Source organism: Microtus oregoni, unplaced genomic scaffold (assembly GCF_018167655.1).
Source record: "Microtus oregoni isolate MIOR12 unplaced genomic scaffold, Mior012 000043F_ref0000047, whole genome shotgun sequence".
Lineage (NCBI taxonomy): Eukaryota > Metazoa > Chordata > Mammalia > Rodentia > Cricetidae > Microtus > Microtus oregoni.
Genome location: NW_024543210.1, coordinates 10672624 through 10687372, shown reverse-complemented (window position 1 = coordinate 10687372; position 14749 = coordinate 10672624). Strand labels below are relative to the sequence as shown.

The window sequence follows — 14749 nt, the reverse complement described above, 5'->3', positions numbered from 1 at the left end:
CAACTATAGATAGGAGTTCAGATAGGAAGACAGTTTGTTCACGGTAGCTTGGGCAGCACAGCACAAACCCACCACAGAACATTTACAAAAACATTCTGTAAGGAAGTGTACCTACTGTCCTATATTTTCAAGGTAAAGTTTCTCATCTTCTATTAGTAATTTGTTCAAAGTTGCCTGGCTAGTAACAGACAGGTTAGGATTTCAACCTGGAACTCTTTCCAGATGATAAACTGATCATATCTTGTCCTTTTTTTTTTTTTAACATGTTCATCAGTAGGATTATCCTGCTGCCATCATGTCTTGGTTTGCTGATCTTGCTGGAAGGGCAGAAGATCTTTTAAACAGAGTTGATCAAGGGGCTGCAACAGCTCTCAGAAAGGAGAATACCAGCAACATCTTTTATAGCAAAAATACTGACTATCCTGAACTTCACCAGCAAAACACAGATTCAACATACCAGACTGGACCTAAAGCTAACTATATTTCCTCAGCTGCTGATAACATCCGGCAACAAAAAGCCACCGTCATAGCTGGCACAGCAAACGTGAAAGCAGGAGCCAGGCCATCCGGAGAGGCCTCCCATCCCACTGAACATGCATCTGTCCCTAGGCCTTCGTCGCAGTTTGTTCGAAGGAAAAAGTCAGAGCCTGATGATGAGCTGCTGTTTGATTTTCTTAACAGCTCCCAGAAGGAGCCGACGGGGAGAGTGGAGATCAAGAAAGAGAAGGGCAAAGTGCCCGTCTTTCCAAGCTCTCAGTCCTCAAGCGTCGGTTCTGTGGACACAAGTGTAACCACCACCAAGCCCACTGAAGAGAATCCTGGGAGCCAAAGTCCTGGTAGTTAATCAGCCCTGTTTCTTTCAGAATCAAGCAGATTGGATGTGTCATCCTAAGTTAAAATGTTTGAATAATATTCTTTACCAACTATTGTAGGATCTGTCCTCACAGGTGTAAGAGAAGGATCTTTGCCAATGTGTGGTGTAAATAAGGGTGACAGCATTGTCTACATTAGTCAATACTGTGTTAGAGTAGGGATTGTGAATGTTGTCTGCTGACCTTTGCCATGCCCGTGACTGAACTCAAGCTTGCATACACTAGACAGCCTCTACCACCAGGCTGCATCCCCAGCAGTTTTACTTGTATTCTGTTTACACCATCCTGTTTCCTATCCTTTTTTATGTTAGATGTTACATCTTTTTTCCCCTATGAAGCATTTGTCTATGTTACTCTAAAAAATACTAACATACTTTTATCACCTTAAAATTTTAGTAGTTCTTGGCCAGGCACAGTATGTAAGCCTATTATCCTAGCTACTTGGGAGCCTGAGGCAGGAGGATAACAAGTTCAAAACCTTCCTGGGATACAGAATGAATTAAAGGCCAACCTGGAAAATTCTGTGAGATCCTGTCTAAAAATAAAAACTAATAATTAAGGTCTGTGTATAAAACTAAATAGTGCAGCACTTGCTTGGAATGCAGGAAGCCTTGGTGTTCGATCTTAGTACTACAAAATAGAAAAGTAGAATTAGCAATTCTTTAATATTGAGTCAATATTCTGATTTCCTGTTTGATCATATTTTTAAGAATTTGGAAGCGGGATTTAGTGGCACATGCATTTAATATTAGCACTTGGGAGGCAGAGGCATGTAGATCACTGAATTTGAGGCCAGCCCAAGTCTATTCCAGGACAGCCAGGACTACACAGGGAAACCCTATCTCAAAAAAGAAGAAAAAAAGGTGTCTTTAAGACTCCAAAGAAGAATTGAGTTTTTTTTTTTTTTACAGGGGCGAGATTTTGAGATCTTAATACCGTTTTTATCTTTAGGCTACCCTATAGTCTTTGTTTTGCAATTTATCTATTGAATAACATGTAGATTATTACAAATTATGTGTAAATGATAAATACACTCTAATTATGATTTTTCTTTTGACTTTGAGCTACTTAAAAAATTTCCCTTGGTTACAGGTATGAAATTTTCCTATTTTTTATAAATTTTAACTTGATAACTTTGAAATCATATAAAATAGCCTGTGAGTTTCAGTTAAGTCCAAGTGTGTGTGTGTGTGTATGTGTGCTTGTGTGTGCACACTGGCACATAGATGCACATATATCTAAATCCTTGCATTAAATTTGTAAATTATACTTTCAGATCTTTAACCCACTTTTTTTGGACCTACTGAAGAGCTGTCAATATTTTAAAATATTTATGTTTATTTTCTGAGGTGTGTGGGTGCACTTATGCACAGAAGCACATAGAGATCAAAGGACAGTTTGAAGGATTTGTTTCTCTCCTACATGCGTTCACTCCTTTGTAGGTCCTGGGGATTTAATTCAGATTGTCAGGCTTAGCAGCAAGAGCCTCTTCTTGTTGAGCCTGTAATCAGATATTTGGGGGAAATGTCTTTCTTTACTTATTTATTTGTTGGTATTTTGAGACAAGATCTAGAGTTTGTAATCATCCTGCCTCATCCTCTTAAGTTCCTCCTAAGTGCTGAGATTACTGGCATGTGCCATAAACTTGGATCTTATTTATGAATTAGTTTTGAGAGCTATTCTAGGCTAGGTTGGCCTTGATCTCATAGATTAGCCTCAATCTTTTTTATTTTGTGTGTGTGTGTGTGTGTGTGTGTGTGTGTGTGTTTTTCCGAGACAGGGTTGCTCTTTGTAGCCTTGGCTGTCCTGGAATTCACTCTGTAGACCAGGCTGGCCTGGAAATCACAAAGATCCGCCTGCCTCTGTCTCGCGGGTGCTGGGATTAAAGGCGTGCACCACTATCACCTGGCTGGTTAGCCTCAATCTTACAGTAATCATTCTGCCTCAACCTCCCAAGAGGTGGGATTACAGTATGTACCACCTGGATTTCACCTTGTTATTACTGTCTATCTAACCTTGTGAAAAGTTCCCTTCTGCCCATGTAATTTAAAAAGTAATTTAAATGTGGGGCTGGAGAAATGACTCAGTGGTGAGAGCACTGACTGCTCTTAGAGCACCTGGGTTGGATTCATAGCACCCACAAGATGCTGTGGGTCACTACTGTCTGTAACTCTCTTCTGGCTTCCATGGACACAGGGCATTTACAAGGTGTACAGACAGATATTTGTACACATTAAAAATATGAAAGTAAGCGGGGCGGTGGCAGTGCACACTTTTAATCCTAGCACTTGGGAGACAGAGGCAGGTGGTCTCATTGCGTTTGAGGCCACCAGGTCTACGGAGTAAATTCCAGGGCAGCCAGGACTACACAGAGAAACCCCGTTTTAAAAACAAAACAAAACAAAAAAATTAAAAATAAAAGTAAAATAAGTTATGTGTGAATTTGTATCAAAGTTAATTAAAATTAAAAACAAGATGGATTAAACTCATCCTTTGGAAGGATCTTTTGATTTCGGTTTGGTTATCATAAATTGCTGTGACCTATTGTGCTAGTCTTATTGCTTTGAACCCCACAGCAATTCTGTTGTGCCTTCTCAGTGTTTTTAGTGTTGACACTTATATCCCCTTTTTTCAAAGCCATTTCAGAAATAAGGAAATCCAGTGTTTAAATTATTTTTGGCTTTCTCCTTTCCAGAATTGTTTTTATTTTCTGTTCCTTTCCTTCCAGTGTGTCCAGATGTTGAGGATCCTTGCAGGTCTGTAGACTCCATTTATGAGAATAGATTTTTATTAGGAACTAATGATATTTTTATGGGATCCTAACTATAGCAACCAACTCACCAAGAGGCGTTCCAAAAGCAAGTGAGTCTGCTTACATAGTGACAGTGCTATTGTACCCAAGTGTGTTCTTGTTTTGCAGAAGTGAATAGTTCTGATTCAGTGCCTGAAGGCCACCAGGAGTCCTCAAAGGAAAGCACGGCATCTGAGGCCCCCAGCACGGAGCACAGCCAGGCACCCCCTGATGGGAACAGATCACATGAATTGTCTAATCTCCGCCTGGAGAATCAGTTGCTTAGGAATGAAGTCCAGTCTTTAAATCAGGAAATGGCCTCACTACTTCAGAGATCCAAAGAAACTCAAGAAGGTAGAACCAGTTCTTCTATGAGCACAAAAAAAAGGCCGCTCAGTATCTACTTAATAAGATCCTTTTGTGCTGTATCATTATTGTGAAAGAATTTTATTCTGTTTAGATCAAAATTGAAATTCTAGAATATGTGTCAAGTATTTTAGAGAAATTCTTAACGGGTATCTCCCCCAAACGATAATAAAGTACAGTGAACAGCTAGCTAACCAATTCAAATTTAATGATAACCTAATAAAATCTGTCAATAATAAAAAAAAAACAGAATTTTGGCTAGTTCAGATTTTTAAGGCATCACTAAATTAAAAAAAAGGGGGGGGGGAACAACGTTACACTATAGCCTAGGCTAATCTCAAACCTATAGCAGTCTTTCTGTTTCAGCCTAACAAATACTGGGTTTATATGTGTAAATTATTAATTTAAGAACCAGTAGAAACTGGATATTAATAAAATCTAATTATTCACTTTATTCTTGATTTTAAGGAGAACTATGTCATGAACCAAAGTTGGGGTTAAGTGCTGGACTCTAGTAGGCAGGGTCACAGTGTTGCCGCTTCAGGAACCGTAAATGAACATGGAATTCTATGTGAAAAGTGACATGACTACAAGTAGATAATCCCTAATTCTTTAGACATGATGGAGAGATGGCTCAGTGGTTAAGAGTATTGCCTGCTCTTCCAGAGGATCCAAGTTGTATTCCCAGAACCAATAGGGTGGGTCACAACCATCTTTAACTCCAGTTCTAGGGGATTCAGTGTCCTCTTCTGACTTTCAGGTACACTGGCCATGCATGTGATGCACATACATACATGCAGACAAAACTCCCATACACGTAAACTTAATTCTTTCTAAAATTAATAGCCAGGTGTAGCACATGCCTTTAATCCTAGCATTCAAGAGGCAGAGGCAGGCAGATCTCTGAGTTTGAGACAAGCCTGGTTTACAGAGTGAGTTCCAGGACAGCCAGGGCTATACAGAGAAACCCCGCCTTGGGAAAAAAAAGAAAACAAATAACGTGTCTGTGGTGTGGTAGCGACAGAGAGGATGTGAATACTATGACTGGCTGAGGAAGAAAGGATAAAGGAAATGTCTACCCTGGTTCCTAGGGCCAGTGACAGCAGTGTGATGGAACAATGGGAAGTTTTATTTAGGCACTGAAGAAGGCAGAATAAGATTATTAAAAAGACTAAAAAAAAGCTTTGGTTTGCCTGGACTAATAAAGACATGATATGTTTTGAAACTAATGTTTCATGAAACCCTGTGAAGTTTATTTCGATACTTTTAAAATTGTTTTTGGTGGCAGACTACATATATCACTAAGCATATCATAAAAAGATGTATTCTGTTTTGCTTGAGTACAGAAATTTTATTTTTTTCTAGAATTAAATAAGGCAAGGGCAAGAGTTGAAAAATGGAATGTTGACCATTCAAAAAGTGATCGAATAACTCGGGAACTACGAGCCCAAGTCGATGACCTTACTGAAGCAGTGGCTGCAAAGGATTCCCAGCTGGCTGTGCTCAAAGTGCGACTACAGGAGGCTGACCAGCTGCTGAGTTCCCGCACGGAAGCACTGGAAGCTTTGCAGAGTGAGAAGTCACGGTAGGTAGTTCTGCTAGTCAAGAAGGGCAGGCTAGAACACGGACACTAAGATTGTAGTGTTTGCAACTTATGAACAGTCAGCTTCCTTAGAAATTCACAAGAGGGAAAATTTCTTGTAATGTTGGAAATGTGAGTGATTAAAATGGATTCATTTTTTAACCATTGAGATACATTATTAGAAAACTTGAGAACATTTGAAAAGCATAGTGCCATCCATACATTTAATATATGGTATGCACTTATAGTTGTCCTAAAAATACAAAAATATTCTGTTCAGAATGTCTAGATTGGAGCTGGAGAGATGCCTTCAGAGATTAAGAGCACTGGCTGCTCCTCCAGAGGACCTGGGTTCAATTCCTAGCCAGCCATATGGTAGCTCACATTGTCTGTAACTACAGTTCCAGGGGATCTGACTTTCTCACATCGACATACATGCAAGCAAAACACCAGTCAATTAAGTAAATAATTAAGAAAAAACTTACGCCACCTATTTGGTTTGACTAATTCAGATGCTCTAGGAATTATGGCACCTGGTTGCTTGCTCCCTGTGGAAGTGTGTTCTTTGATGTGATCATTTTCTTTTAGAATAATGCAGGATCACAATGAAGGCAGTAGTCTACAGAACCAAGCTCTGCAAACTCTTCAGGAGAGGCTGCATGAAGCCGATGCCACTCTGAAGAGAGAGCAGGAGAGCTACAAACAGATGCAGGTCAGAAGGAGATACTGCATTCTTCTGGTGCTCAGGCAGGGGGTTGCCTCTGTACTTCATAGCACATTCATTCCTCAGCAGAATTCTACCATGCATTTGTCGAACAGAAGCCTAGATACTTGAAAAAATTATCTTAATCCTTGCTAAATTAATTTTACATATTAGAGAAAATTAAAATGATTAATGTTCATTAGAGTTGTGCATCTGTCATTGAATTTGGTTGTAACAACCATTGCCAATTCAGTAAATGCCAGCTTGGGGTATCTTGTTTACTTTTATTTAACCTTGTCTAGTTCTAGTTTAACCTGATTCATTTATTTCAAGAGAAAATTGTACGTACTATTTACATCTCTTTTCTTTTTGGTTTGGTTTTTTTTTTTTTTTTTTTTTTTTTAAATGTACTTTATTTTTTTTTTTAAATATTTATTTATTTACTTATTATGTATACAGTGTTCTGTCTGTGTGTATGCCTGCAGGCCAGAAGAGGGCACCAGACCTCATCACAGATGGTTGTGAGCCACCATGTGGTTGCTGGGAATTGAACTCAGGACCTTTGGAAGAGCAGGCAATGCTCTTAACCGCTGAGCCATCTCTCCAGCCCCTTTTTTTTTTTTTTTTTTTTTTTTTTTTGGTTTCTCGAGACAGGGTTTCTCTGTGTAATAGCCCTAGCTGTCCTGGAACTAGCTCTTTAGACCGGGCTGGCCTCAGACTCACAGAGATCCACCTGTCTCTGCCTCCCAAGTGCTGGGATTAAAGGTGTACACCACCACTGCCCAGCTGGGGGATTGTTTTGTTTTTGTTTTTGTTTTGTTTTTGAGACAGAGTCTCACTATGTAGCCCTGGAAGTCACTAAGGACTTTACTATGTAGACCATGCTGGCCTCAAAAATTGCAGAGGTCCACTTGCTTCTTCCTAAGGGCTGGTATTCAGGGCATTCAACACCATGCCCGGTTTAATGGTTTGTTTTTATAAGACTCAAGGATGAATCTGTTGGACAGTCAAGGTTTCAAACTCTTATTTTGCATCTGTAAACATTCTAAAATCTGAAAAAAACAATTCTGAAATACTTCTGGTCATGAAATACTTGAATAAGGGGTAAACAACCTGTTCAACTTGTAGTTCATATTAGAAAATATTAATGAGAGGCCAGGTGGTGGCAGTACAGTCCTAATCCCAGCTCTCACGAGGCAATTGCAGGTGGATCTTTGATTTTGAGACCAGCCTGGTCTGCAGAGCAAGTTCCAGGACAGCTAAGACTACACAGAGAAACCTGTCTCGAAGAAAAATATATATTAATGAGATATTTTACATTGTCTTCTGTCTTCTGAGTTTTTAAAACACGATGTACTTACTGGGCGGTGGTGGCAAAAATCTTTAATCCTAGCACTTGGGAGGCAAAGGCAGGTGGATCCCTGTTAGTTCAAGGCCAGCCTGGTCTACAAGAGCTAGTTCCAAGACAGCTAGGGCTGTTATTCAGAGAAACCCTGTCTCAAAAAAAAAAAAAAAAAAAGAAAAAGAAAAGAAAAAGAAAAGAAAAAACACCCAAACAACAACAAACAAACAAAAACCTGATGTACTTTACACTTACAGCATATTGCAATTCATTCACTCAGCTATTGAAACTGTCTTCAGGGATACTTGGTTTATATTTATATTCCTTAAAATTTAGTCACATACCTAATTGTTCTAAAAATATTCAAAAGTTTTCTAAGAATAGGCTGTTCCCCAAGAAGCTAAACAGAGAGACATAGAGTTTCTATGGTTTAGCAGTTCTACTTTACATATCTCCCCAAGAGATTAAAAAATGTGTGTTCACATAAAGCTTGCTGACTGTGTAGAGCAGTGTTCGTATCTGGGCAAAGCTGCAAATACAAATGTCGCTTGCTGCTGGGATAAACAACCTGTGACGTGTCCATACAAGGAAACCCTGTTAAGGCCATAAAAAATAATGAAGTGGAGGCTGGGGAGAGGCTTTAGTACATGCGTGCTTTACCAGCACAAGGACCTGAGATTGGAGTCATGTAAAAAAGGTGTGTATGGTAGCACAAATCTGTGACCTCAGTTCTGGGTGGAGCTCTCTGGCCAGCCAGTCTAGCCTTGGTGAGAAAATCTGCTCAAAATTAAATAAAATAAATAGTGGCTTTCACTGATCTGCTGAGGGTTGCTTCACCTTTGTGGCAATTCTCCTACCTCTGCCTCCCAAGTACTAGAGTTAGGTGTACAGCACCATTTCTCGCACATTTCTTAGAAAACAGATCCCCAGCACCAAAATTGGAAATTCCATTTCACTAAACCTCAGAATAGACCTTGTTGCACCTTGAACAAAGTCCTAGTTAACTTTAATGCATTGCTGTGCTTGGGTGCCACAACTTTATATATTTTTCTATTCTTTTTCACCTTACTGTTGGTTAGAGCTAATAAATCCCTAAAGATATCTGAATGCATGGATATAAATATATTTCAAACTAAATGATAGGATAAGTGTAATGTAAAATTTACCACAGAGTGAATTCACTGCACGCCTTAATAAAATGGAAGTGGAACGTCAGAATTTGGCAGAAGCGGTTACTCAGGCAGAAAGAAAGTACTCTGAGGAGAAGAAGAAGGTTGATGAGCTCCAGCAGCAAGTCAAGCTACACAGGTCAAGCTTGGAGTCTTCTAAGCAGGAATTGACTGACTACAAGCAGAAAGCTACACGAATACTCCAGGTAAGCATGAGTGTACACTCTGATGTACCCCTCGCTGGGAGGCACCAGCACCCTAGATACTGTGAGGTGATGTGTTAGCTGCATTGCCCTGCTGCATTTAGGACCTTTTGGAAAGGGTAGAAATTCTGAGCTTACCACTGCCTGATTCACATCTTCAGCTTGCTACCTTTATCTCTTATAACGCTATTGTTGTATGTTATATCCCTTTGGTGGTTCCTATAAAAACTGAAGTCACCAATGTAGCCTTCAGCTTCTCATCAGAGAGCAAATGTGCGCTTTTGCTTTTATTTAGTGTGGTCTGTCTGTCTATGCATGGGTTCCATCCACCTGCTTCATTTAGTTGCTTCTCATACATCTTGCTGTTTTTATGTGTGTGACTACTGGTGCTGTGTCCTAGCTCACGGAAGCGTGTGGTCACTTAGTGGAAGACTGAGAACTAGGTTTTGGGACCCCTCCCAAAGATGGTTTTATGTTTTGCTTTCCTTTTTTTTTTTTTTTTTTTTTTTTTTGAGCCGTTCCCTGTTTTGTCTCAATGTCAGATACATCAGAATGGTTAGGACTATACTGTCTTTACTTATTAAGAACTTATTTTCCTTGCTCCATCATATAATTTCTATCTGTTACATTTCTGAACTTTTCTTCTCTAAAACGTCTAGAATGACCTGAATGTGTATTTGCTGTTATATTTTGTTGTGTTTGCATACACTTTGACTTTGACTTGGATGACACAGTCAGCTCTCACCTTCTTGGAGATCCAGTCTTCTGTGCAACATTACCTTACCTTCTAGTTTGTCTTCTCGTGTCCTTGTTTCTAGTCCTCTGGGGTTCTCTTCCTAGTCTTCAAAGAGTAAAGGTCCCTTTTAAGTCTGTCCTATATCCTCTTTCCTACCTTATATTGCTGTCTGCTCACTCTGCTTATACTTGTCCCCCATGAGACTTCAAGCATGCCTCTAACCCTCACCTCCTGACCTCAGGTTCTTGCTGCTTGGTTCTTTAGGTGTTGAGAGCCTCAACTCCAAACCAGCTTCTTTGTTGTTTTGTCCTGGAAAACATTGCTGTCAGCTAGCAGTAAAAACATGCACCCCCACCACACACACACTTGTTTACAAAACTTTATTTACTTATTTGTTTATTCTTTTTGATTTAAGGGCACATTCAGGTTAGCAGATTTTTTAAAAAAAATCAAAATAGGGGGCTGAAGAGATGGCTCAATGGTTAAGGGCAATGTCTGCTCTTCCAAAGATCCTGAGTTCAATTCCTGGCAACCACATGATGACTCACAACCTCCTGTAACGAGATCTAGTGCCCTCTTCTGGCCTGCAGGCATACATGCAAGCGAACACTGTATACATAATAAATAAATCTTAAAAAAAAATCAAAATAATTTACAGGGTAAAGTCATTGATGCAGTACAGTAGGATTTGGAGAGAAAGGGATGCCAGTGTTCACTGCACTGAGCTGACACTATAAAGATAACTGTGAAGGGGGAGCAGGGAGGCTCACATAGGGTAGAGATTTAGATAAAGAAGCCGTGCCAGAAGCAGGGGTCCAGAGAGAACACAGTATGCCTAGGGAACTAGTGCCAGAGTTTAGGTGATGGTGAAAAAAACCCAGTGACAGGCTGAAACCAGATTGTGAAAGCCCATTCAGGTTTTATCCTGTAGGTGATGGGGGAGAGGTGCTAAAGAAACTGAGTAGCATTATAAGATTTGAAATTAAGAAGCGTAGCAGCAGTAAAGAACTTAGGTAAGAGTTGGACATCATCTTGGTCTTCATTGCATCCTAAAGCAATATCTGATACTCAATAGATGTAATGAAAGGGGTAAGTGAAATGATGAGAGCAGAGGCAAGCAGATGCTAACAGGTGATTATAAGACGTGTTAGGGCCTGATCTAGGTGTGTAAAGTTGAGGGTGGCTAATGGGATAGCTACTAGGTAGAAGATAGAATATTTGAGAAATTTAAATTAGAAATTTAATTGGAGGGAAGGGAAAGAAGTCAGATAGAATCTGGGATGACTTCAGGGTATCTGTTTGCATGTAAGGGTATTGTTTCTTGTCCTCTGAAAGGAACAAAGAGGGATGATGGCATGTTAGGGTTGAAGGCTATTAGGACAAATTATGATCTTGAAAAATTGATAGGACATTGATGTGAACGCGTCAGGAAGGTAGAAATTCAGGCCTAAAGCTCAGCAGAAGGTCTGGGTGTTAGCCACAAGAGATAGCATCAATTGGGGTGTAGGTAAAATCAATCGTGAATGGCGTGTAGCTTGCGGGGAGAAGGCCTAGGACTAATTATACAGTTCTAAACATCAGCATGTACAAATTGGGCAAAGAAAACTCCTAAGAAGAGAGCAACCAGAGTTTGGGGAACCAGGGAGAAGTTGGGCCAGGGAAGAATTCCTAAGGACAATGATGGGCAGTTAGGCAGCTTCTGTGATGTGATGAGGACTAGGTAGAGTTCTTGGATTTGACCTGTGGAATCCCTGGGTTTCTCAGAAAGGGCAGGTTCGATATGCTCTGGGAGATAAAGACATAAAGACAACGACAGCTTGACTGGCGACATAATGAAAGGCCAAAGACTGGATGCAGGTGTGAGAGTTGCCAGGCTGGGGTCTTGTGATTGGATGGGAGGTGGCATATAAATGGTGATGTTCAAATTGAAAAATAAAGTTTGCAGAAAGAAATGAAAATGCCTACAGTTCCTCCACTTAAAAGGAAAAATTCTTTGAAAGGAGAATAACTTTAAAATTTTGTATTAAAGGTGTAAAAATTGATCTTTACTGGTTGAGAATTGGCACTTTATACATTGATCTTTATAAGTCTTAGATCTCTTCTTCTTGCTCATCCTTCATGCCAGGGATCCACAGATTTTTCTGTAAAGGACCAACGTAAATTTTTTTTTTTCAAGACAGGGTTTCTCTCTGTAGCTTTGGAACCTATCCTGGAACTCAATCTGTAGACCAGGCTAGTCTCGAATTCACAGAGATCTGCCTACCTCTGCCTCCCAAGTGCTGGGACTAAAGGTGTTTGCCACCACTACCTAGTGCCCAGTAAGTATTATATATTCTATGGGCTAAAATGGTTGCCACAGTATATTCTTTGTTTTTATTTCTTATAATCCTATTGAAATGTGAAATACATGGTTAGCTTTTGAGCTATGCAGAAACAGGCTGCCAGATTGACCCATGGACCATCATTTGGACACCTGCTATACAATACTTCCCGATCATCCCTCCTGAAATGCATCTTGGTGACAGCACTCCCCTGCCCACTGTCTGGTAATTGGATTTAGCCTACCAAGTCAAATGAAATAATTTGGTCTCCAGATATGGTGGCACCTGCCTGTTACTCTAGCACTTAGAAAGCTAAAGTAGAAGAGTTGCCACAAGTTCAAGATCCACCTGGGCTATAGTACAAGACTCCATTTCAAACAAAACAAAACAAAAATAAATAAAAGTTTAGCCTGGCATCTGAAACCGTTACAAATTGACCCAAACTCTGAGCTGCCTCACACAGTGCTTTCCCTCACACCACTTTGCTTTGGAGTTTTCTCTGTATGTTTTAAAACAGCCGTATTTTAATGTCAGTGTAAACGTTGACTTTCAAGTGAAGCCTTCTCTCCTCCTCAGAACTCTGCAATAATCTGACCATTTCCCCTTGCTTGAGTTCATTGTATTCTTCTACTGGGTGCTTTTAATTTCCTGTTTAGTTTGTGAGGCAGAGGGCGCTTTCCAGAATGGGACTTGGTGTCACTACATTGCCAAGCGCATCTTAGATGCTACCCAAGCATTACTTAAGTGGAGTATGATTGGGATAAAAAGAAAATAGTAGAAAAGTCTTAGAAACATTTGTAACCATAACAAGATCTTGAGTTCTAATATCCAAGGACAAGACAGGTGGTGGAAGCACCTGTCTTTAATCTCAGCACTTGGGAGGCAGGCAGGTGGATCTCGGTGAGTTCAAGGCCAGCCTGGTCTACAAAGTGAAGTTCCAGGACACCCAGAGCTGTAACACAGAGAAACTCTGTCTCAAACAAAAAAAAAACAAAACAAAATAAAAAGATCCAAGGTTAATACGGTAAGGATCTCTTGTAATTTTATCCCTGTGGCTTTAATTACTTGTGGATTTCCTCTATGGATGAATGTCTGGTGGCTTTGTTTCTGTGTGGTGAGATGACACTGTATAAGCTAGCTGGGAATAAGGCTCAGTGAAAAGTGTGCTTAGTATGTGTGCAGCCCCGGGCTCACTCTCTGGCACCACAAAAAAATGAATAATATGAAATGAAGTAAAGTACAAGCTGGGAACTGGAGAGATGACTCAGAAGTTAAGAACATTTTTTACTCTAAGAGATGAGTTAGTTCCCAGTGCCCAGGTGGTGGCTTACAACAGTCTGTACTAGTTCTAGAGGATTTGGTGCCCTCTTCTGACTTTTGTGGTCATCAGACCTTCATGTGGCACACAGACGTACTAGCAGGCAAAACAGTTATAAAAAGAATAATAAGATATCATTTTTGCTTAATTATACTCTCTGTTTTACAACAGTCTAAAGAAAAATTGATAAACAGTTTAAAGGAAGGCTCCAGTTTTGAAGGCCTAGATAGCAATACTGCTGGCAGCATGGAGCTAGAAGAACTTCGGCATGAGAAGGAGATGCAAAAGGAGGAGATCCAGAAGCTGAAGGGCCAGATACATCAGCTGAGATCTGAATTGCAGGTAACACTCACTGCTTAGCATCCCAGACAACCATTTACCCCAACCACATCAGTTTGAGGGGTTATGCTTCTGCATTAAGGGGAACTGGCATATTGAAACAATGTGTTTTGTTCTGCTAGAATGTTAACTACCATGTAAATCTGTATCTACAGTGTCCTGTCTGTTGAGTAATTGTAACTCTAAGGAGTAACAAACACAGGTGAAGTACTTACCACATGCTGCCCTGTACATAAAAGCCTGAACTGTACCAGAAAACAAACAAGATTCTTTAAATGTATGGGTCTTAAATTCTGCCACTTAAAAACAGATTAGTTCGGGGTTTTCTATCAAACCGAAATGTTTCCTGATATTAGCATGTACTCAGAAACTAATTATATAGTTTTATGCATAGTCTAATAAGTGCTGTGTTTAATCTAAAAGTAACAATCTGGGATTATGACTCAGTAATAGTTTGCTTGCCTAGCATGTGGGAGCCCTCAGTCCAATTCCCCTAACACAAAACAGTAAACTAGGCCATTTATTCTACATGAATATGGGGTCTTTGACACAAATAGCATAGGAGGGCTCTGGTGATAGGAGATTAAGTGCAGGGTAATGAACATTCTAGTCTTTTTTTTTTAAAGTGGAATCACTTAAATTTGTAAATAAATATGAATTCCAAAGAATTCAATCACATCTAGTTAGAAATTGTGTAGAAGCTAAATTTATTCATGTCTGTTTGATGCTTTGGGGGTAAGAATATAAAAATGACTTGTTTTTAACATTTCATGCCAGTATCATAAATGACACTGATCTACCTTCTTCCCTGCGCAAGAAATTTGCAAAATCTGTAGTAGGCTAGTGAATTAAGAAGCTGTTAGTAGAGCTGGCTCAGCATATAAAGGCCCTTGCTGTGCAACCTTGATACCAGCGTTCAATTCCCAGAATTTACGTAAAAATGGAAGGAAAGGCATTCCCATTCTGCTTCCCGAATGGCCATTTTGAAAATATTGTTGATTCTGAGA

General features: G+C 39.9%; 1 protein-coding gene across 3 annotated transcripts in view; it reads left to right on the top strand.

Annotated features, from left to right (window-relative positions):
- Golga5 (golgin A5) overlaps positions 1 to 14749 on the top strand; it is a 33385-nt gene that overhangs the window by 2316 nt on the left and 16320 nt on the right. For 2 of the 3 annotated variants that reach the window (XM_041633359.1, XM_041633357.1), the window contains exons 2-7: positions 275 to 836; positions 3793 to 4017; positions 5395 to 5614; positions 6200 to 6323; positions 8828 to 9031; positions 13575 to 13745. In XM_041633359.1, coding sequence (XP_041489293.1) covers positions 296 to 836; positions 3793 to 4017; positions 5395 to 5614; positions 6200 to 6323; positions 8828 to 9031; positions 13575 to 13745 — 1485 coding nt within the window. In that variant the 5' untranslated portion in view covers positions 275 to 295. The remainder of the gene's footprint in view (positions 1 to 274; positions 837 to 3792; positions 4018 to 5394; positions 5615 to 6199; positions 6324 to 8827; positions 9032 to 13574; positions 13746 to 14749) is intronic. The other variant, XM_041633358.1, reaches the window with a different exon arrangement.